This window comes from Conger conger, chromosome 3 (genome assembly GCF_963514075.1).
Source record: "Conger conger chromosome 3, fConCon1.1, whole genome shotgun sequence".
In the NCBI taxonomy this organism is placed as follows: Eukaryota; Metazoa; Chordata; class Actinopteri; order Anguilliformes; family Congridae; genus Conger; species Conger conger.
In genome coordinates this window covers 24495754-24517155 of record NC_083762.1, presented here as the reverse complement: position 1 = coordinate 24517155, position 21402 = coordinate 24495754, and the positions used below count along the sequence as shown (strand labels likewise).

Below are 21402 nucleotides of genomic sequence, written 5' to 3'. Positions count from 1 at the left end.
GGAATGTTCCAGCTGAACCCCGTCCCGTGTACGCTTGGCTTAGGAGAATGGTCTGTCAGATCGTCTTTTCCTGCTTTACATATCTTAAGGGCACCCCAGAGAGATCATAACGTATGCTCGAGCCCTGTTCCTTGAATCACTGTCCTTGAGGCTAGAAGTGCTGGTTTTCCACCCTCCCTTTACCTGGCAGTCAGGTGTGAAGACAGTCTGGCCAATCAGTGGCACTAATTGTTCAGTTAATTACCTGGGAGAAATTTGAGATTTAATGATGTGCTAGAGTTACCATGCGCTTGTGGGCTAAAGCAAGGGAAGAATCTGCCTGTTTTGGATGGGTTTGGAAACTGAAAAGAAATGTTGTTCAGTGTAAAATGACCCAAGCAATGAGCCTGTGTTGGCAGAGCTAAATTTTATCATATTTATTGGACCGGGTCATGATGGCATGTGCTGTAAAATGACTGAGCTTAGGCCTGTTGAAGTGACACACTGACACAGTCAAGAATGACCCGCCGCTAATATAAGTGACAATGTCCTTGGGGACTTCAGAGCCCTAAAGGCAGTCTGCAGTGGGTGAGATAAAAGTGACACGGTTTGAGTGCCTGTGCTGGTAGGATAAATTGCCAGGCCGTTGCGTTTTTGACGTCCTGGAGGAACAAGCCAGTTGTTGCTCCCGACCGATGTCGACTGAACAAAGCTGTGGTGGACGCATGCAGTCTTGGCAGGGGTGTGAAACCCCCCTCTTCCAACCACAGACCTGGAGGAACATGGCATCACATATTGTATTGTCCCCAACTGCTAAAACCAGTGCCTAAAACTAGGGCTGGGCGATATAGCCATCACGGTATAATTCATTTTTTGTGTAAGCGGAGTAACGACCATCTCCGGCATGCGGTGTTAGATTTCCTTCAGTCTCTTATTTAACCATACCTGAGGCGAGAGCACGCCTCCAAAGTGAAAGGCTTCTGGGGGGAAAAAAACGTCACGCGTATCTTTTCAATGTTGCTATGACAGCAACTGGGCCATGCTGTTTCCATGTGGTAGATAAAAACATGACTACAAGGATTAAGAGCGAAAAAGTAAATGATGTGTTTTTAAAAACCAACACCAACATTGAATACATAGAATACATTGGAAGCGTTTCACTGAAGTTTGGAGATGTTACCATATAAAGTTATAAAGTATGATTGAAGATGACAAGAAGGAACAAAACCTACCGCCACCTTCCAGGGATGGTTCTTATTGTGCAAGAAAAACTATTTGATGTACCACGATAGCTATATCGCACAGCTCTGCCTAAAAGCTATGCGCTCATTACCTGGCCACTGTGTGCTCCTCAGTCCCTTCATATTCAACAGCCAAACGTGCTTGGCTACAAACTGCTGACAGACGGTTGGCTGTAGCCTCTGCTGTCCAAGCTCATTTCACCCCAGTCTCTCTCTTTCCAATTTGATGGAGAAACATGTTTCTAGGCTTGTATAGAAGCATTCCTTGCACGTCTTGACAACCTAGGTTGAAAAGACTCCAGTTCTTTGGGTGGCGGTATCACAAAAAGGTTCATGACCATTAAAGGCTGATGAATGAATGAATGCCCTTCAGTGGCACTGTCAACGTTTTCTTTTGCTGAATTGAAACTGCATCGGCTGCAGTTTAAATAAGAAATAATAACATTGGTGAACTGCTGTGCATCTTAGGCCACGTACTTGGGTAGCTAATGCAATGTATGTTCATATCTGCTGTCTAGCTAGTTGGTATAGCAGCATGATTTTAACTGTAATTCTTGTGATTATCCTCAATGAATATCAGTAACAAGTTTTTAGGAAACTGCTCAGACATGTCACTTCTGCAATTACATGTATGTGGGGTGTTTGGGGAAAGTAAGAAACGTAAAAAATGTACCTGTTCTGAATATGAGCGCACAATTGGACAAAACAAATTTGGCCAGTTTGGGTATGTGTGCCTCAGGCTGTCTCTGAGACCAACGGTAATGCAGAGAGCTGTCACAATTACACATCTTATGGTTGGGATGGGACCACTCAACCTCTATTTTGCCATTAAAACAAGAGAGTGGTATCGTAACTGCCATGAAGCAGAGTGGTTGTTCCAGTAATTAATGTGTGCTTTGATGACAAGAGAACAAGTTTTAGACTATTTGCCTATTCTAAGATGGCTTCCCCCATCCCATAAAGATTAGATTTTTATTTCATAATAAATAAATATGTATTTATAATTGTAATGTACATTCATATGATTTTCTATTTATATACACAGATATACACATGTGTAGAGCAATGTGCAGTCTTGTCAAAATGTCATCTCGACTCTGGAAAAGGACTCCAAAACTTAATCTGCAGGCACAGAGAATTTAACACCTGTTGCTTTAAGAAAAAAAATCTCCTGAATCAGGTTGTTGCCACAGTCTAGGATGCTGTGTGGATTAACAGCAAAGAATGATAGCAAGGCACCATGGCTCAAAAGGAGAACAATATTGCTCCCCTAGTGGCCATAACCTGACTAGTACTTAAGTGGCAGCGCTTGCAGGCTTTGATTCTCTACCTTGGTTTCTCTGAAGCTTGTTGCTGTTGTGATGTCCATTCAGATACAGGGAGATTAAGCGGGGTGCTGTCAGTGCACATTGTTTTTACAGTGGCAATATAACACTGGCATAAATGGAGAGAACGGTGTGAGGCAGGAGCCTATGTGGATAGTGAGCAGAAGGTTTCATTTTTGCCACATGTGCACTCATTTGGTAAAATCAGACTCGTTGGAATAAGTTAACCACTTTGAATAAAAAATAAAATCGGTAGCATTGAGGAAATGTGTAGCGTGTGACCAGTACATCACTGTGCACACAGACACACACCACACTCGTTGTGAAACTTATGCATGTGCAATTGCTGGATAAAATGACTTTATATATAAGTACTTAATTTGCACAAAATGCAAGTCCTAATGCCTCTGAATTGGGAATTGCTTTAAATCCCTCTGATCTGTAGTGAGAATGTTTATTTTTATTTTATTTCCTTTTTTGAGTGTTTAAATTTGACTGGGTTCCAGGTTTAATTTCTATTATTTATTTTTACATTTTTGCATTATTTATTAATTTCAGAGAACTGAACCAATTAGGTGTGTTTATTATTGCTATGTGAAGACTCTAAAAGCTGATATTGGCCCCACTTTTAGCCTCATGTGACTCAGTTTGTGCTTTCTTTTGTGTTTCAGGTCTCTCGCCTGGGGCGCCATCTCAGTCGTCTGTTGTGGTTTATGAGGAGTAGAAGTCCTTACTAAGTTGAGGTGGTCCAGAAGATGTTAAAGAAATGATAGCAGCACCAGAATTACAAGCAGAGTTCCACTATCCTCAGTAAGAATTTATTTTTGCCAATCAACACCGTACAAACCAACATTTTCGTAGGTCTAAAAATAGTCTTTCACCTTGCTCACACCAGGTGAGAATTTCAAAGCAGATATAAACCTACATAAACTCTGTTAATATTTACATATTTTCCCAGTTATTATTTATAGAATTTCTCAAAAGGAAATACATGGCTGCAATTTAGTACAAATTATGGTAAAAAATGAGTAAATGGTTGCTCAGCCTTTGAGTTTTACTACCTTACTTGTGTTTTACTACCTTATTACGCAATACATGTTCTTGTCCGGCTTACCTTTTTGTGAAATGTTTCACCGTTTTATCATATACTTTCTTCATAGAAATAGAAGCATGAGCTATGTGAACTGAATAAATGCACATTCCACATGTACATAGTTTGAGACCTGCTTGGTACTTTTTAGTTTCCCCAATTACTATCCTTGTATCCATGGTAATCATTGCATTTTTCACAGGGAAACTGACACGCACTTCTCCTCTGACACGGACTTCGATGATCCGGATGGCAGGAATTCGACCGGGGGGAAAGGGAAGGTAAGGACCTGTTTTCATCACTAACCCTCTCTGTTTGGAGTCATACCCGGTGACATTACATTACATTATTGGCATTTGGCAGACGTTCTTATCCAGAGCGACGTACAGTTGATTAGACTTAGCAGGAGACAATCCTCCCCTGGAGCAATGCAGGGTTAAGGGCCTTGCTCAAGGGCCCAACGGCTGTGAGGATCTTATTGTGACTACACCGGGATTAGAACCACCGACCTTGTGTGTCCCAGCCATTTACCTTAACCACTATGCTACAGGCCGCCCCTATGGTGACCATGGGCTGACTCCACACCTCCTTTCTGTGCTGCAGACCGTCAAGAAGGGGAAGAAGGCTGCTGGCGAGAAGGGGAAGGGGGCAGCCTCGGGGAAGGCTGGAGGACTTGGTCGGATTAACGGGCACCACCAGGAGAATGGCATGGAGAACATGATGCTGTTCGAGGTGGTGAAGCTTGGCAAGAGCGCCATGCAGGTTGGTGTCGCCTGAGTCCTTGGGTCTCTGCATCCTTTCTCTGGCTCACTCGGTTTCAGCTCTCCAAGGTCTCGGTTTCCTAGGTCCGAGGTCTGGGTTTCCTAGCTCCGAGGTCTGGGTTTCCTAGCTCCGAGGTCTGGGTTTCCTAGCTCCGAGGTCTGGGTTTCCTAGCTCCGAGGTCTGGGTTTCCTGGCTCCGTGGTCTGGGTTTCCTGGCTCCGTGGTCTGGGTTTCCTAGCTCCGTGGTCTGGGTTTCCTAGCTCCGTGGACTGGGTTTCCTAGCTCCGTGGACTGGGTTTCCTAGCTCCGTGGTCTCGGTTTCTGCACTCTCAGGTGTCCGGACACTGAGTTTAGTGTTTGGCTTGCACAGGTTTCCCACAATTCTGGTAAGATCTTGGTCTCTCTATTTTGGATAAAAGTCATGGAAATCAGTCAAATACCCTGCTGTCCTTTGAGGACCATAGAAAATTGGCTAAATGTTACAGAGGAAAAACTGCATCTATCCATCATTCTTGCTGGCTCACTCAAAGGCATTCACTATCAGGACACTGGAGTCCAAGCTGGACAGTTGGATTGTACATTTATTCCACTCCAAAAAGCCTTTGGTATTTCCCTGCCAGAAGCATTCACAACTATGTCTGCAGAAATAAATAAAAAAGATTTTCAAAATATCTTATCTCAAGAAGTATTTAAATAAAGATTCTAACTCCTCAGGAATTTGTAGCAATTCAATTCTACGTTATTTTAAGCTCCTCGAAATAATGCAATTTTAATGGGAATTTGCCAACACTGTTGTTAAATGGCCTTTTCCATGTATGTAGTGTTACAGTTGAGCCTTTATCCCCATTATAAATGATCAATGTCCTTGCAATTTGATGAAAAATGATGCATGTACGCAAATTCCAAGCAATTTGTCTGTTCCCCTGTGGAGATGTTTTTTAATGTTTTTTAGAATTTGTATGGGCGATTCTATGTCCACAGACTGTTGTTGATGACTGGATTGAGTCCTACAAGCATGACCGTGACATCGCACTCCTGGACTTAATCAACTTCTTCATCCAGTGTTCAGGTTGTAAAGGTAAGGAATTTAGCTCACCTGGCCTTGTTCAGCCTGGAGTTTAGAGGGAAGTAATGAGGTTGCTTTGGAACAGTTCTCCAGGTAGTTTTGTTTATTGTGGTTATAAGATTACAATTGTATACAAAAGTATACAATTGTGGTTATTGTTCTATGGATCATTATAGTTATGTAAACTATCAAAACTATTGCTGTTGTTTTTGTTCTTGTTACTGTTATAATTGCTGTTGTAATTGTAATTTTTTTGAGTTGTCTTCTCTCCTATTTTTTTATCTATATTATAGGGGTGGTCAGCGGCGAAATGTTCAGACACATGCAAAACTCTGAAATCATCCGCAAGATGACCGAGGAGTTTGACGAGGTACCCTTCGAAACCACCAACTGCTGGCTGCAACACGATCTGTAGTTGTGTTTGATAACATGATTTACTCGAATTGCACTGCATACTGCTGTAGGCTGTCAGGGACAAAAGTTCATTCCTCTCCAAGTCTTTTGGAAGCCTGAAGAGATGTTGCGTATGAACTAAACGTCGAAGCGTTGTAATGTTCGTGATTGATCACGACGAGTTATTTCGCAATAGCTGGAAAGCGTTTCGGTCAACATTTTGATCCATTGTCGCAGTTATTTGATTGCGGTAGCCTCATTAGTGCTGTCCGAGCTTAGTGCTTGCACTTGATTTATCCTCTACTGCTCCGGGCTATGCTTCCCTGTTGAATTAATTGGACCTTTCTGCCCACTGTCTGTATATCCGATGCACGGGATATTGATCGATGATAATTGCATCCCTCGTACAAACGCACCTCGGATTCCCCCGGTCGCAGTCGTCCCATCGCAATTAAGCATCCCGTTTTCTTTTTTTTTTAATGGAGTTCTGTGAAGCGGCCGGCGGTGTAAAATAACGCAGCTAACCCCCCCCCCCTTCGTCTCCCAGGACAGCGGAGACTACCCCCTGACCATAGCCGGACCTCAGTGGAAGAAGTTCAAGTCGAGTTTCTGCGAGTTCATCGGGGTCCTGGTGCGGCAGTGCCAGTACAGCATCATCTACGACGAGTATATGATGGACACGGTCATCTCGCTGCTCACGGGGCTGTCCGACTCCCAGGTCCGAGCCTTCCGGCACACCAGCACCCTGGCAGGTTAGCCCCGTCCCGCCCACAGCGCTGCTCTGACCGGCCCATTCCGTGTTTTTGGATGTTTATTCAGCGCTTCAGCCATTCTTACTCATCTTATCATCAATATTTTAATTTAGAATTTTGGAAAATCAATCCACTTAAAACCTTTGAAAATCCTTAAATATTAATGCGAAAGGGTTCGGGATTGAATGCGTAATTTATTGTGAGTTTAAGTGCGGTTTAAAATGTTAACTTGGTGTGTTAACTTGGTGTGTGTGTTTGTTTGCGTTTGTGTGTGTGCCCATCCAGCGATGAAGCTCATGACCGCTTTGGTGAATGTTGCGCTGAACCTAAGCATCAACATGGATAATACTCAGCGTCAGTACGAGACCGAGAGGAACAAGATCATCGGCAAGAGAGCCAATGACCGCCTGGAACTGCTACTGCAGAAACGCAAAGAGGTGAGACCCTTCATCTATCCTGCTCCTATGTACACACACAAACACACACACCCTCCCCCACACAAATACGCGCATGCACACACCCTGCCTAACACGCACACCCGCCCACTCCCACTTAATGCCTAATGCACACACACACCCACACATGCACAGCTGCCTTCTCACCACACACCACTACATGTTGTTTGAGTATGCCAGTATCTCAGCTGGCCGTTTAAATGCATTTACAATCAGCAACACACTTTCATGTTTTGAAAGGAAGATGACCTTAATTCAACACCAAAAGTTTGAATCAAAGGTTCAGGCAAGGAGTGGCCCCTTCCTTTGAAGTATAAAACTATGACCTTCTCGCCCAAAGCCACTGCGTGAAATATAAAACCCGTTCCGCCACTGAGCCAGTGTTTCCAACTGATCACCTGCTAGCGCGTCACTGATTCTGCTGTCCGGGTTTGTTTTTGTGTTGGTGTGTGCTTATCGATGCGCCAGGGCTCCTCGTAGTGGTATCTGTGTTTCGCTGGCAGTGTTAATTAACATGGAGTTACATAACCACACTGCCTGCTGGGATACCATCTGCTGGCTGGCTTAATTATGAAAAGGAGGATGGTGGCGTGCACGGTCTTTATCGCGAAAGCAAGGCCCGCAATCTTTCTAAGCTGTTGGTGACAATGATCTTTTGATTATTTTCTTTTTTCTTACTCTGTAAATCCAATTAAGTATTTCTGTGAATGACAAAACCAGAGTAGCCTGCCCTGTATGAATTGAGTTATGTGAACGTACTGGAAGGTGTAGCATGTGTAAATGGCAGAGAGGTGGGGGCGGAGTTTATCTGGCATTATTTACAGACATACCATCTGTTTTTCCTTTCAGCTTCAAGAAAACCAGGATGAAATTGAAAACATGATGAATGCAATATTCAAAGGCGTTTTCGTTCATAGATATCGGTATGTGTTGGCACCAGCAAGGTCTTTTCTCCCCTCCCACTGTGCTTAATTGTACTAGTTTACATATTATAATCTCCGAACTTAGATGGAGTTTACTTGACCAAAGAGTTCTGTGCAATTCCCTGGCCTATGTGTGTATTCAATAGTCTGTTCTATGGGATGGCATCTCATAATTTCTAGTATATAAATGGAGAAAAATGAAACTTGAGAACTTTTATAAATGGTTGTTCTGAGGTACTTTGTCCATTATAATGGCAGTGTGACTTTTGCGTCAGTCTTTTGCGCTAGCATTAGTTTTTTGCAAAACCCGTTGAGAATGCGTCTCCTCCCCAGCGACGCGATCGCAGAAATCCGGGCGATCTGCATCGAGGAGATTGGGGTGTGGATGAAAATGTACAGCGACGCCTTCCTCAATGACAGCTACCTGAAGTACGTGGGGTGGACCATGCACGACAAGGCGAGTCATCCTTCAGCCCCTCCTGCGGCGTCTGGTCGTGAACGTGTCCGCTGCGCTGAAGCCGTAGCTGTAACCTGTGGTCTCTCTCTCTCACTCTGTTTACAGCAAGGTGAGGTGAGGCTCAAGTGTCTCACTGCGCTCCAAGGCCTGTACTACAACCGCGAGCTCAACACCAAGCTGGAGCTCTTCACCAGCCGCTTCAAGGTGAGCCGCCCCGCCTCCTTTCACCTCCTTTCACCTCCTTTCCTCCTTTGTTGAGGCATCACTCAAATAAAACTCTCCCAACTGCCTCTATTCACAACAGTGTAATCAGGGTCAGGGCTGAAATTAAAAGCAGTTATCTCTGTTAACATTGCACGCTTTAGCCTACACTGATATTCATGTTTGCTATGTAGCAGTGTAATCATCTCTCGGTTGGCTTAATAAGTCTGCTCTGTATTCATTAAGGTTCTTCCTCTGCCTAATTTAGTAGTGGTCCTTTTTAAGAGTGGATATAGTTGCATTTAATGTGACTGCGTTCTGAGTGGTTTCATGTTGCCTGAAGTTTGAATTGAGTGTTGTGAGTGAAGGTTTTTCTCACCTATACAGGACCGCATCGTCTCAATGACACTGGACAAGGAATACGATGTCGCAGTTCAAGCAATAAAACTTCTTACCCTGGTATTACAGTAAGTAGCCGTGGCTCCCGACAACCTGCGTAAAATCTAGGTCAGGGAAACAAAGTTTCCGTTGCGGCACCTTCTGCGATCGTATGCTGAGTTTGCGCCATTGTGCTTTCTGTCCTACAGTAGCAGCGATGAAGTTCTCACAGCGGAAGACTGCGAGAGTGTCTACCACCTTGTGTACTCCGCACACCGGCCAGTAGCTGTGGCGGCAGGGGAGTTCCTCTATAAAAAGTGAGTTGCACATTTGACATTTATTCTCCCTCAAGCAGTCAGAAGGTGTATTTGGCTTCAGGCAATCTTAAATGAGTAATGTTAGATTCCTAATCCCTAGGTTTCCTCATCTTCCTCCCAGAACAGAGACCGCTTTCGTGAAGTTAGATAAAGATAGGGAGGCGGAGATGGAGACTGAGGGAAAAGCGATTCCTCAGAGGAAACTCGGGGAGCATGCTCACTGGAGGCTGTTTAAGGCATTATTCTTTTCCGAGAAAGTGCACTGGGCTGTGCAGAACCACCCCACGGATCTCCCCGCTGAGAACGAAATGGATTTAATTTTCAGACACGAGGATGGGGTCCGAATACAGTCACGGCAAAGATCAAAGTGCAACTTCTTTTCTTTCCCCCTCCCCAATTAGTGCGGGTTATACGCCTGGCTGCTTGAAATGTAAGGGCAGGTTGCCAGATTGTGTTTGAGTGAGTAGGGGCGGTGTCAGGTATTTTGACTAATCGCCACTGGTTTGACTTTTCAAGAGGAATTCCTTTGCAGAGCGAATACTGTAAATGAGGAGTGCAGTTGAGCTAGGCCTTGGTACAGGAATGCAGTAAAACGTGTTTTCCATAACGTCGACCAGAAGGTGTATTTTTCATACTAAGATTTGCATTCTGAGAACACCACTGTGAACAGGTTCGCTTATCTGGATATCTGTCTTAACTGCTTTCTAGATTGAATTTGGCAGTTTACAGTTACCTTGCGTACCCCTCATAGAAAGATCAGTTTGGGCTCATTTTCTTTCTCTCCAGGTGTGCAATTTTCTAAAGCACTTTTTATCATTCTTAATTTAACTGATTAAATCGAATGAAATGCAGCGCGGCATACAAAGTTTTTATAAGAAACATATAAAGAAACTGTAAATTATTCAAAAAAAGGAGTCTTTGCAAATTATGGCGTGTAACTCTGAACTCAGATCTGTGTGCCCTCTGCAGCGTTGAGGTCAGCGCGTTCAGTGCGGCAGGGTTGACCAGTGTTTTACGGTTGCGTTGCGGTTCCTCTTCCCCAGACTCTTCAGTCAGCGTGACCCTGAAGAGGATGGGATGCCCAAAAGGAGAGGCAGGCAGAGCCCCAACGCCAACCTGATCAAAACTACAGTCTTCTTCTTTCTGGAGAGCGAGGTATGGCTAATGGCTTTACTTTCAACAGTTACGTCTAAATGCATATTCCATGCACTCACGAGACTACTCTTATGACGCCTGCGATCATCGCTCGGCTTGTTCTGTATCATAACTATGTAGTGCCAGTGCCTTCAGGATGGCTCTTTCAGTTTGTCAAGGGATTCAGGTGTGGGTTCTGGCCGTAGCTGGCTGAGAACAGATCAGCCAAGAGACTCAACAAACCAGGCTGGGCCCCATTGTAGCAAGTTCATCACGGTTACGTTTACACTTTTGCCGATTATCAGTGCTTGTTTGTTTTGATTAAGTTTGTTTGTTTTGTATAAGTATAAGTTCAGGGGGTCACAGGTTGAACTTTATACCATCATTTCTAATAGTTAAAACCATTGCTACATATTGAATGAAGGCATGTGCCTATTTTAACTATTTTATTCTCTAGCTTCTTTGAGTAATACTGAAGGGCTTGTATGGAGAAAAGTGTGTCATATTAGCATGGAGTAACTGAAGGCCTGAGGCTGAGGATAGAGGTGTGTGACTGTGATGCTGTGCTAATGTGCTGTTCAGCTTGTCTGCTTGAGATTTTAAGAGTGTAATGCTGCACTGATGGGCTGTTCCTGTTCCCCTTGGAGGGGAGTTGTTCAGTTTACAGATTGCAATAAGCTGCATAAACACACTTCTGCTTGCAGGTGTGTTGATGAATTTACAGGTTGCAAGCATGCTGTTCTTCCTGCAGCAATGTTTATGCGTTCACAAATTGCAGTAATGCTGCACTAATGTGCCGTCCTGCTTGTAGGTGCCCTGATGAGTTTACAGTTTGCAGCAATGCTGTGCTAACATTCTTTTCTTGCTACAGGAATGTTGATGAGTGTACAGATTTATTTCTGCGTTAGCATGCCGTTTTGCCTGTAGGAGAATTGATTAAGTTTTCTGTGCTAACTTGCCCTTTGCCCCCTGCAGCTCCACGAGCACGCGGCCTACCTGGTGGACAGTATGTGGGAGTGCGCGTCGGAGCTGCTGAAGGACTGGGAGTGCATGATCAGCCTGCTGCTGGACGAGCCGATGCCCGGGGAGGAAGGTAATGGGCCGGTCATCATCCACACCGATTCACCCAGTCACGCACAGCAACCTCCATTTCATATCCTAACCTCTGTGTCGAGATGAATTTCAGTTTGTTGATATGCGTCGGTCAGTGATCTTTCGGTTCAGTCTCACTCGTAATAACAAATATAGCCGCAAGCAGCAATTAATGGGGTCCAAGCAGCGTTGAGAAAATGGTGCACAGCTGCACAGTCTTGTATCGTTTGTCAGTATGTTATGAATCACACAAGACGCATGACGCTTTAAACTTGGAACGTACAAAGTAGTTGAGGAGTCAAAATTATTATTTTAATCGAGGCCAACGGAGGAGTTGGCCAAAAATGTGCAAAATGTGCCTTACCTGCAGGTGGCGCTATAGAGCATTAATATTGTGGTAAAATCGCTGTTCAGGATGTCCCAAAATCCCCAGAAATCTTGAGAAGGTGTAGGAGTATAAAAAAATAAGTTTTTTAAAAATTGCGAAAAATCCAAAATGGCGGAAATTGTCCATGCGTTGGATTCAAGTAATCGGTTTCTACGCCTTACAGTTCATGAGGTAGAGGCCAAATGTAAAATGGCATGTTCTAGCGCCACCATGTGGTCCATGTGGACAGGTTTTTGTGGCTGTGTAGCGGGTGACATTTGCAAGCTATCTCCCACATTTGCCTGAAGCTTCTCCTCCCTGTGTTCAGCGCTCTCGGACCGGCAGGAGACGGCCCTGATCGAGATCATGCTGTGCACTGTCCGCCAAGCGGCAGAGTGCCACCCCCCTGTGGGCAGAGGGACCGGCAAGCGGGTGAGACTCCGCCCTCACAGCACTGCACTCTGGGCCGCTGCTGTCTTCGCTGTTTCCATAGACACCGCCGTTCCCATAAATGCCTTAAATCTTTGTTTGGCTATGAACTGTCATATTTCCATTTGATGCTTTTTTTCAGCTTGAGAAAGCCTTCATTTAATTCTGACTTGTGTGCCTATCATTATTCTTGGGCTGTTCCCGTCATAGATAACGGGTAATGCCGTGGCTGGGTTGATAAACTGCTCGCTCCGGTTATGAGCGCCTGCATGACGCTTTGTTTGCTATCTGTGTTATTGTCCTCAGGTTTTGACGGCGAAGGAAAAAAAAACCCAGCTGGATGACCGGACTCGGATAACTGAGCTCTTCTCCGTGGCTTTGCCTCCCCTGCTAGCCAAGGTATGCGTTTCCCTCCTTCCCCTTTAGAGCTGTGGAACTGAAAGATGTGGATAGCGCTCCCAGCATGTAGCACTTTGTTCCTTCCCGAGTTTACAGTTTGCATGCTAGTCTGTCTGTTGATACTACTGCCATACAATTCTTGAATGGTGAGAACTGCTATCATTGGGAGTGCTATTTTAATCCTTAATCTTGTGTCAGTTTTCCAAACTAGTTAGTTCTGTTCTAAAATGTGTACACCTCTTCTTTTTTTCTCTCCAGTACTCGGTCGATGCTGAGAAGGTGACCAATCTTCTGCACCTTCCGCAGTATTTTGACCTAGAAATCTACACCACAGGGAGATTAGAGAAGGTGAGCACGGACGATGCCACACTGCCCCCCACCCGTGACCTCGCCTGCTGTGCTGGCCTTTTAAAGATCTTTATTGGATTACGTACGAACGCCGCGGTCTCGTGTTCCCCTGCAGCACCTGGAGTCTTTGTTACGGCAAATCAAGGAGATTGTGGAGAAACACACCGATACAGACGTGCTGGAGGCCTGCTCCAAGACCTACCACTCGCTCTGCAACGAGGAGTTCACCATCTTCAACAGGGTGGACATCGCCCGCAGTCAGCTGCTGGACGAGCTGGTGGACAAGTTCCACAGGCTGCTTGAAGACTTCCTGCAGGAGGTGTGTGTTAAGAGTCTGTACATGAGTTCATGGAGCTGCTTGTGATGTGTGCATTGGGCTGAATGGACTTGGAGCTGTGTGCTTCAGAATAGAATTGTTGGAGGTTGTTGGGTGTCCGTGTGACAGTGGTTCTGTTGAGGTCCAGGAGGGTTATGCAGTGGACGAATAAGATGGTTGCGCTCAATGTTGACCGGTGTGGTTTTCAGGGCGAGGAGCCAGATGAAGACGATGCGTACCAGGTCCTCTCCACACTCAAGAGGATCACCGCTTTCCACAAGTAAGATGGAGTGACCGATTTTTCCACTGATTCCTTCAAACCTCAAACGGTTGGTGTCGTGTGACCACGTTTTGTCCCCTCTCTCCTAGCGCGCACGACCTCTCCAAATGGGACCTGTTCACCAGCAACTATAAGTTACTGAACACGGGCATCGAGAACGGGGACATGCCCGAACAGGTGAGCGGCACATCGCCCCCTCTCCCCACCCCCCGCGGGACGCGGTTTGGAGACCGCCAGCGCGTCCTGACGCCTTCTCTCTCTCTTTCCAGATTGTCATCCACGCTCTGCAGTGCGCCCATTACGTCATACTCTGGCACCTGGCCAAGGTCTCGGAGGGCAACTCCAAAAAGGTGCATGCTCCTCAAACAAACGGAGCTGCTCCGTGATCTCTCTGTGTTCACAAGCCCTCCTGTTTTTACACTGCTCACTGAGACTGGCCTATACCTGTAAACGGCCGTACTGTGTGACGGGTTTCAGTGACAACTTCCATTGGTGTGGCAATTTACTTGTGAAATGACTGTGGCCCTAACTATGTAGGTTTGTGCTATGTGTAGTTGGAACACACTTGTGTGGTTGACATAATTGCATGGCCACCTCAGTCTTTCCCCAAACCATCACCTCCAAATCTCTCGTCTAACCTTTAATGTTACAGGTGTCCACGATTTGTACTTGCGTTGACATTTTACTTGCTGTTTTTGCCGTTAGTTGATATGCAGCATTTGGAGAAATAGGCAGCTTCTCCCAAATGTTCTTCAAGTCGCATCTCATACTTCTTTATCTTTTTTTAAGTACGCATTTAAAAATAGCATTTCAAAGAAGGAAAAGCAAGTTGCTTGCAGATCTTTGGGACATGCGTTCGGAAACTGGTCTTGTTCCTCCAGGATCAAGAATCATAGTCTTCGAGAGAACTTGTTTCGGAAACAGTCACAAGCAGTATTTTACATTTTAATGAGCGGTACTGTGTGGGTGTGGTGATGAGGGGGGACGCCGTTTAATCTGCGGCTCGTTTCGCCCTTGTGTCCCTGCAGGAGGAAATGGTGACTCTTAGGAAGCAGATGAGGGCTTTCAGTTTGATGTGCCAGCGCTACCTAACAAATGTCAACACCACTGTCAAAGAGCAGGTCTGTATCCGAGCGGGGTCCTCCACTGTCCGAGTCTCTCCCGATGAGGCGCCGGTCGCCTGGGCGATGGGTGTCCGTGCTCTGTGACCGACTAGCTCCCTGGTTTCCGCAGGCATTCACCATTCTCTGCGACATGCTGATGATCTTCAGCCACCAGATTGTCTCCGGGGGGCGTGACATGCTGGAGCCACTGGTGTACACGCCGGACTCCTCCCTGCAGTCAGAGCTGCTGAGCTTCATCCTGGACCACGTCTTCATCGACCAGGACGATGACTCCAACAGCGCAGGTGAGGCGCGCGGAGCCCGTAACTTAAAACTTACGACCAAAAATCGCTTCTGGAAGTGCCACCGTGCTCACCTGTGATCACTCATTTTAAACAGCGGACAGTTTTTGTTCATTAGTTTGTGCCGTAACCCCTTCCGGCCACTAGAGGGAGACGAAACGTCTGCATCCTGATTATTAGTTAACTCCAAGTAGTTTGATGGACACATTGTGTCTAACAGTACACGTGTGATAGTGTTGTATGGGATTTTAACGGTTTTCTTCCTCCTGTCTTTGAACAGATGGCCAGCAGGACGATGAAGCGGGGAAAATCGAAGCTCTGCACAAGAGGAGAAACCTACTAGCAGCCTACTGTAAACTGATCATTTACAATGTGGTGGAGATCAACACTGGGGCCGACATATTTAAGCAATACATGAGGGTACGTGGGCCTTTAACCTTTATTTGGTTTTGCAGCTCACTATTTGTGGATTTGTTTTTCGTTGACTTTGAACTTCTTTCTCCTAACAGTATTACAACGACTATGGAGACATTATCAAGGAAACCATGAGCAAAACGAGGCAGATTGACAAGATCCAGTGTGCAAAGACGCTCATTTTGAGTTTGCAGCAGGTAAGAGTACCATTTGTACCATTATTACCAACTGGGTAATAATACAAGCTGAAAATCTTTGTGGACCTTTTCATGTTTGAAGTGAAAAGTGATGTTAAATCTGTTAAAATTTGTCTGTTGTAAAATTATTTTTTGTGCAAATAAATGCGTATGAACATGTAGTAGCAGTAGTTATTTTCTCGATGTATAAACACTTGTCATTTTTTTACAGCTATTTAATGAGATGCTGTCGGATCTCGGGTACAACTTTGACCGCTCGTCCTCATCCTTCTGCGGTATTAAGGAGCTTGCTCGCCGTTTCTCGCTCACGTTCGGCCTGGACCAGCTCAAGACCCGAGAAGCCATCGCCATGTTACACAAGTAAGTCGCTCCAGCAGATATATCCACTGAACCAGATATATCAGCAGTGTTCTCACCTTTGTCTCAGCCTTACTATGTATTCCCCAAAAGCTGGGTCAAATAATGTAGGGAATCCGCATTTATATCTCGGTTTGAGCCGTGTGAGACTGTGTAGCCATGACTGGAAACCCTGTACTTGACTGGGAATCAATTTATTCTCAATTTCAGGGACGGCATTGAGTTTGCCTTCAAGGAGCCCAGTCCCCACGGAGAAGGACATCCCCCTGTTAACCTGGCCTTCCTGGACATCTTAAGCGAGTTCTCCTCCAAACTGATGCGTCAGGACAAGCGCACTGTGTAAGCCATCTGGATGCGCGATGCTGACTAGCGCTGTTAGTTTCAGGGAACGCAACCGCTGTGAAGCCTGAAGACTTTTCACAGAGAAACATTTCTTGTTTTATCTTCGCATAGAAGGCGCCTAACAAACAGCCAAGGAGAAACTTTGCATCACTTAGCCCTCACAATAGGGGAACAATAGGGAATTGTGTATTGGGGTAAATCTCATTTGGAGCCCCAGGATTGTTGCGCCTTATGCGCTTTTGAAAGATTTTATCATGGCTGCTTGTGTAGGGCTGTGTTCTGAGATTCCCTCTCCCCCCTCTCCCCTTCTCCCTGTGTAGCCACATGTACCTGGAGCGGTTCATGACGTTCCAGATGGCTCTGCAGAGGGAGGACTGCTGGCTCCCGCTCATCTCCTACCGGAACTCCCTGCAGGCGGGCGGGGACGACGACACCATGTCCGTGGTGAGCGGCATCAGCAGCCGAGGCTCCAGCGTCCGGAGCAAGAAGGCCAAGCCGGCCACCGCCAAGCGGAAACTGGTGGAAGGTGAGGGCTCGCTTTTCCAGATACTCGGGCCAATGACGCTTTGTTAAGCCTTTAAAGCGGTATTCGCTCACGGCTTCAGCCTGGCTTCTCTTACAACAGAATTTTGGAAAATGTCTTCTGGGTTGGGTGGTGTCTTCTCCATGCAAATTAATTTGCACAGCACAGCTACGCCTGGCTGATGAAACTTGGATCAAACCGTCAAACTAGATGTTGCAGAACAAGTATGAATGAAGATTCAGCAATTGCGTGGCTTATTTGACTGTTGAACTTTTATGAACATGCCTCAGTGTTGTGCTGATTTTAAATCGTTGGACCGAAACCAAGGATCTCGGCACATCTAACCAAACTTCTCTACCAGTTTTTTCTGGCGATTGACATTATTTCTGAAATATTTGAATGGAATGAGCTTAACGGCTGTTGCTAAAAAGTATTCTATGAGGAAAGTAGCCCCCCGCTTTTGACATCAAAAGGGACCTGGGTAATTGTTCGATGGAAGTGAAAGGAGGTCAGTGATTTTCAATCCAGTACAGGCTGCATCACATTGCTGGCTACAGCCAATCCTAGCGGCGACTGACTTTCATTGAGCCTACCATCAGCGTTCATCCACAAGAATGCAAAGCCTTGTTTCTTTGCCAACGTATGGATTTGTTTTACAAGTTTACAATTAAACCTATTGTTGGTTGATACATGTTAAGGCTATGGGAAATACAGCTATCTGCACCACAAACAGAAGTGAAGTTTAGAAATGCACATTCGGCTATTCTGCCGTAGTCGTGAAGTAAATTAAAAGTGCAGATGTTCTGGTAACACCACTGACCTTTATGGCAGTTAGCATACTGTTAAATACCATTGGTTATTGGCTTATTATGGCTCAAAAAAATTATGGCTGAACTTAAAATAAATATTTCATAACAAATAATGTGCATTATCCTGCTCCATATTGATCACAAATTAAGTAACCGAAAAGTGCAATTCTCTTAGGTCATTGGGTTATTATGACTCAAAATAAAGTGAACTGAAATAAATATTTAAAATTGGTGTATTTCAACGTCACCTTCAGAGTTCCAGACATTTCATTGTTCTGAATGACCTTCATTCCCGATGCGTTCGGAACTACTGTATGCGATTAGAACGTATAACAACGTTAATGCTTATGTAACAATCACTACTGATAATTGAAAACAATGAAGTTCTCAATTAAAAACGAAACATTCCAAAAAAACCCACTCGGAGTTAATGGCCGGCAGCACTAGTGGGCCGTAGAGTAACGGCTCCCCAAGGGAAATGGGAGTTGGCTAACCCCTCTCCGTTTCCCTCCCGCAGCCGAGGAGAGCAGCAGCAGCGGCGACAGCATGTGGATGAACCGCGAACAGGCCATGCAGACCCCGGTCATGATGCCCTCGCCGCACCTCACCTCCACCGTCATGAGGGACCCCAAGAGAATACGGCCAGAGGAGACCTACATGGGGGTGTACGCCCTGCCCCCCGAACCGCCTCAGCAGCCCCAGGGCCAGCAGCAGCACCCACACCCCCAGGCCCCCCAGTCCCACCACCATCAAACACCCATGGACTACAAGTACGTACTGCCTAGAAACTCCTGTGTGATTTGTGCAGGACTAACCCAGAAACACAGACAACACTCCTATATAATGCTAAATTATCCTTGTCTCATAGATTTATTATCCTAGGTCTATGAAAGTCTTAGGGTTTATTCGCAGAAAAGTAAAGTAAAGGCTCTGCGTCTCATAAAAATCTCCACCCCAGTTATACTGTAGTTTGTGATTCATCACTGTAGCTGTGTAGTGACCGTGGTGACGATATCTGCTTATTGCTTTTCTCTCATGTATAAATAAGGAGCAGGTGCCAAAAGGTAATTGAACTGCAACATGTACACATGATGCATTTGTTGTCATCAACCTTACCAATACAATGCTTTTCACCACCTGTATTGGCCCCTGGTATTGTAATTGTTACTTGAGCTCATTTGTAACTTAAACGGACAGCCTCCGTGGGGTTCCTGTTGCTATTTCTTCATTGCTGTTTTTCAGTGTTTTACATTCTTACCGTGTATTAGGCGCTTATCCTGAGCGACCGGTTTCTTTACTTACAGTAATTTTAATATGGCTGGATATATGCTGATGCATTTCAGTTTAAGTACCTTGCTCAAGGGTACAACAGCAATGGCGCACCTGGGAGTTGAAACAACAGCTTCAGAGTTACCTAACCAGGGACGGACATAGAAATGATTTGTGCAAAAACAGTTGTTCCGGCACCCACACATACTCACCCCATCTCCCAGGGCCCCCTACACTGCCAGTGCCTAGGAAAGCTTTCCCCCTTAGCTCTGTCCCTGTCCCTTGGCAGGCTAACGTGCTAAATTCATGTATAAAATTACAGATTGTAGCAGGCTGCATTTCGATCTATTGACGACTGACGCAGTGCGTGAGGCTGAAAATAATTCGATATCGACTTGTAAATATTTACATAAAGCTACCGTAACTATTACAACAGTAGTTGTGAGTACGCATGGTAATTTATAATCATTTCAGAGATTGAGTGATCGCATAAAGTGATCGATTCTAAGTCTATTTCTAGCCTGGGAAAGATTCTATTTTTAGAATGCATCATGGCCAGGCAGCAGTGGTTCTATAGAAAATGCATGCGCTCATAAGGATGCATATGAATACCATAGTTTTTCCATCATAGTCAAGTCAAAATACGAAGCCTATTGTGTCACAATACAAATCTAAAGAATGTTATTCACTGAGAAAATTAAGTAATGTCCAGACATAATCCCGCTTTTACGATGGCTTACCAACAAAAATCATATTTGTAATCAAAACATGCATTTCAAAATATATATTTTCTTTATTAAATGAGTAGTAGAAAAATACTCAGGAATTTCTTTTTTCTTTTTTTTTTTCTCTTTTGCATACATTAAATTAATAAATGGAGCCGACACATAGTTGTACATGCATAGCCTTTCTGATGAAATAAAGGTGAAATGGGAACATATCCAAAGAGTAAGCGATTCATCCCACCCCTAGTTGCGAGTTCACTCAGCTGGTTGATGTTATTAATTTTTCTAAATTGTTCCAGAGTGTAAAAAGTGTTTGCCTTTGAGCAAGGTAGTAAGCTTGAATTTTTCATTCAATACCCAAAATACAATAGCCCCAGCTCTTACAGTACATGATGAGGTATCTTACAAGATGGTGGGAGCAGAAGTGTTTGTAAACCGTGGGCACGAGTGCAGATGAGTAACTCTCCCGGCTGCTTTCAGTACCCAGGTCACCTGGATGCTCGCCCAGAGACAGCAGGAGGAGGTGCGGCAGCAGCAGGAGCGAGCGGCTATGAACTACGCCAAACTGAGGAGTAACCTGCAGCACGCCATGTAAGGACACACCTCCCCGCACCACCAGTGTGTAAAGATCGCCAGAGCCCATTCATTGCCAACCCAGGACTCTTCTCTGAAGAGTGAAATGGGGGAACATTTCTAGTTGTACGCACCAGTTGTTTAGGAAGCGGCCTTGTAAGAATTACAAATGGATGCAACAAGTGGTAATGCATATGAAGTGCTGATGGGCTTTCAGAAACCTGCCCCAGAGTTACCCTTCATTCGGGTTTGTTACAATGTTAGGTAGACCAGCATGTTACGGTTTAGATGACTGCTCGCTTGTGTTTCCGGAATTTTTCTCAGCCGCCGTGGAACCGGACTCATGGAGGATGACGAGGAGCCAATTGTGGAAGATGTGATGATGTCATCCGAAGGCCGGATCGAAGACCTCAATGAGGGGATGGACTTTGACACCATGGATATTGACCTGGTACGATTAGCGATTCTAAACGCACCGCGAGTGGTGTTGAGGTTGACTTTTTCTGTGTTTTGTTAAAATTGTACATGCCCCTCTCTACATTTTGGAAAATCATTGACAACGAGTAAGAGTGTCCTGTATTGTCAGTCTACCAGCTCAACCCAACCTAAGCAAATCCAGTTGTGTTGCTACAAATTTGGCTTCCAAATGAAAACATGTCTGAATTTATCAGCAATGTGATTATTAATTTATAGTATATCGTTTTTTTTTATTTTATGTTTGTCAAAATGGTTATAGTCGTCATTTGTCCTTGTAATTATTTTCACTGTCTGATACTTTATTATTTTTTGCAGCCCCCATCAAAAAATCGCAGAGAGAGATCAGAGCTGAAGCCTGACTTTTTTGACCCGGCTTCAATCATGGATGAGTCTGTAAGTTTCCCTCCGTAACCTCAATTTCCCTTTACTGTGAGCAATTAACTTCTCTAAATCTGCCTAACCAAAAAAGACTCACACACAAACACATTCCTGGAGTTGGGGGTTCTCCTGTGTGTACGTTACTGGTGCATACTCCCCACCAGGTGGCGCTAAACTCTATTTGAGTAGATTAAGCTGGTGCAGAAATCTGCATCTAAAGTCTTCATTCT

General features: G+C 45.0%; 1 protein-coding gene across 2 annotated transcripts in view; it reads left to right on the top strand.

The window, feature by feature from the left end:
- stag2b (STAG2 cohesin complex component b) overlaps positions 1 to 21402 on the top strand; it is a 37835-nt gene that overhangs the window by 14193 nt on the left and 2240 nt on the right. The window contains exons 2-33 of one of the 2 annotated variants that reach the window (XM_061233749.1): positions 3217 to 3355; positions 3838 to 3916; positions 4239 to 4397; positions 5378 to 5474; positions 5756 to 5832; positions 6403 to 6607; positions 6893 to 7044; positions 7912 to 7985; positions 8319 to 8442; positions 8548 to 8646; positions 9031 to 9110; positions 9231 to 9338; positions 10382 to 10493; positions 11448 to 11565; positions 12260 to 12363; positions 12667 to 12759; positions 13018 to 13107; positions 13223 to 13426; positions 13633 to 13703; positions 13793 to 13880; positions 13973 to 14053; positions 14732 to 14824; positions 14937 to 15111; positions 15389 to 15528; positions 15618 to 15719; positions 15931 to 16079; positions 16287 to 16415; positions 16739 to 16944; positions 18268 to 18520; positions 20225 to 20335; positions 20642 to 20768; positions 21110 to 21187. In XM_061233749.1, coding sequence (XP_061089733.1) covers positions 3312 to 3355; positions 3838 to 3916; positions 4239 to 4397; positions 5378 to 5474; positions 5756 to 5832; positions 6403 to 6607; positions 6893 to 7044; positions 7912 to 7985; positions 8319 to 8442; positions 8548 to 8646; positions 9031 to 9110; positions 9231 to 9338; positions 10382 to 10493; positions 11448 to 11565; positions 12260 to 12363; positions 12667 to 12759; positions 13018 to 13107; positions 13223 to 13426; positions 13633 to 13703; positions 13793 to 13880; positions 13973 to 14053; positions 14732 to 14824; positions 14937 to 15111; positions 15389 to 15528; positions 15618 to 15719; positions 15931 to 16079; positions 16287 to 16415; positions 16739 to 16944; positions 18268 to 18520; positions 20225 to 20335; positions 20642 to 20768; positions 21110 to 21187 — 3822 coding nt within the window. In that variant the 5' untranslated portion in view covers positions 3217 to 3311. Of the gene's footprint in view, positions 1 to 3216; positions 3356 to 3837; positions 3917 to 4185; positions 4398 to 5377; positions 5475 to 5755; positions 5833 to 6402; positions 6608 to 6892; positions 7045 to 7911; positions 7986 to 8318; positions 8443 to 8547; positions 8647 to 9030; positions 9111 to 9230; positions 9339 to 10381; positions 10494 to 11447; positions 11566 to 12259; positions 12364 to 12666; positions 12760 to 13017; positions 13108 to 13222; positions 13427 to 13632; positions 13704 to 13792; positions 13881 to 13972; positions 14054 to 14731; positions 14825 to 14936; positions 15112 to 15388; positions 15529 to 15617; positions 15720 to 15930; positions 16080 to 16286; positions 16416 to 16738; positions 16945 to 18267; positions 18521 to 20224; positions 20336 to 20641; positions 20769 to 21109; positions 21188 to 21402 lie in introns of those variants that run through there. The other variant, XM_061233750.1, reaches the window with a different exon arrangement.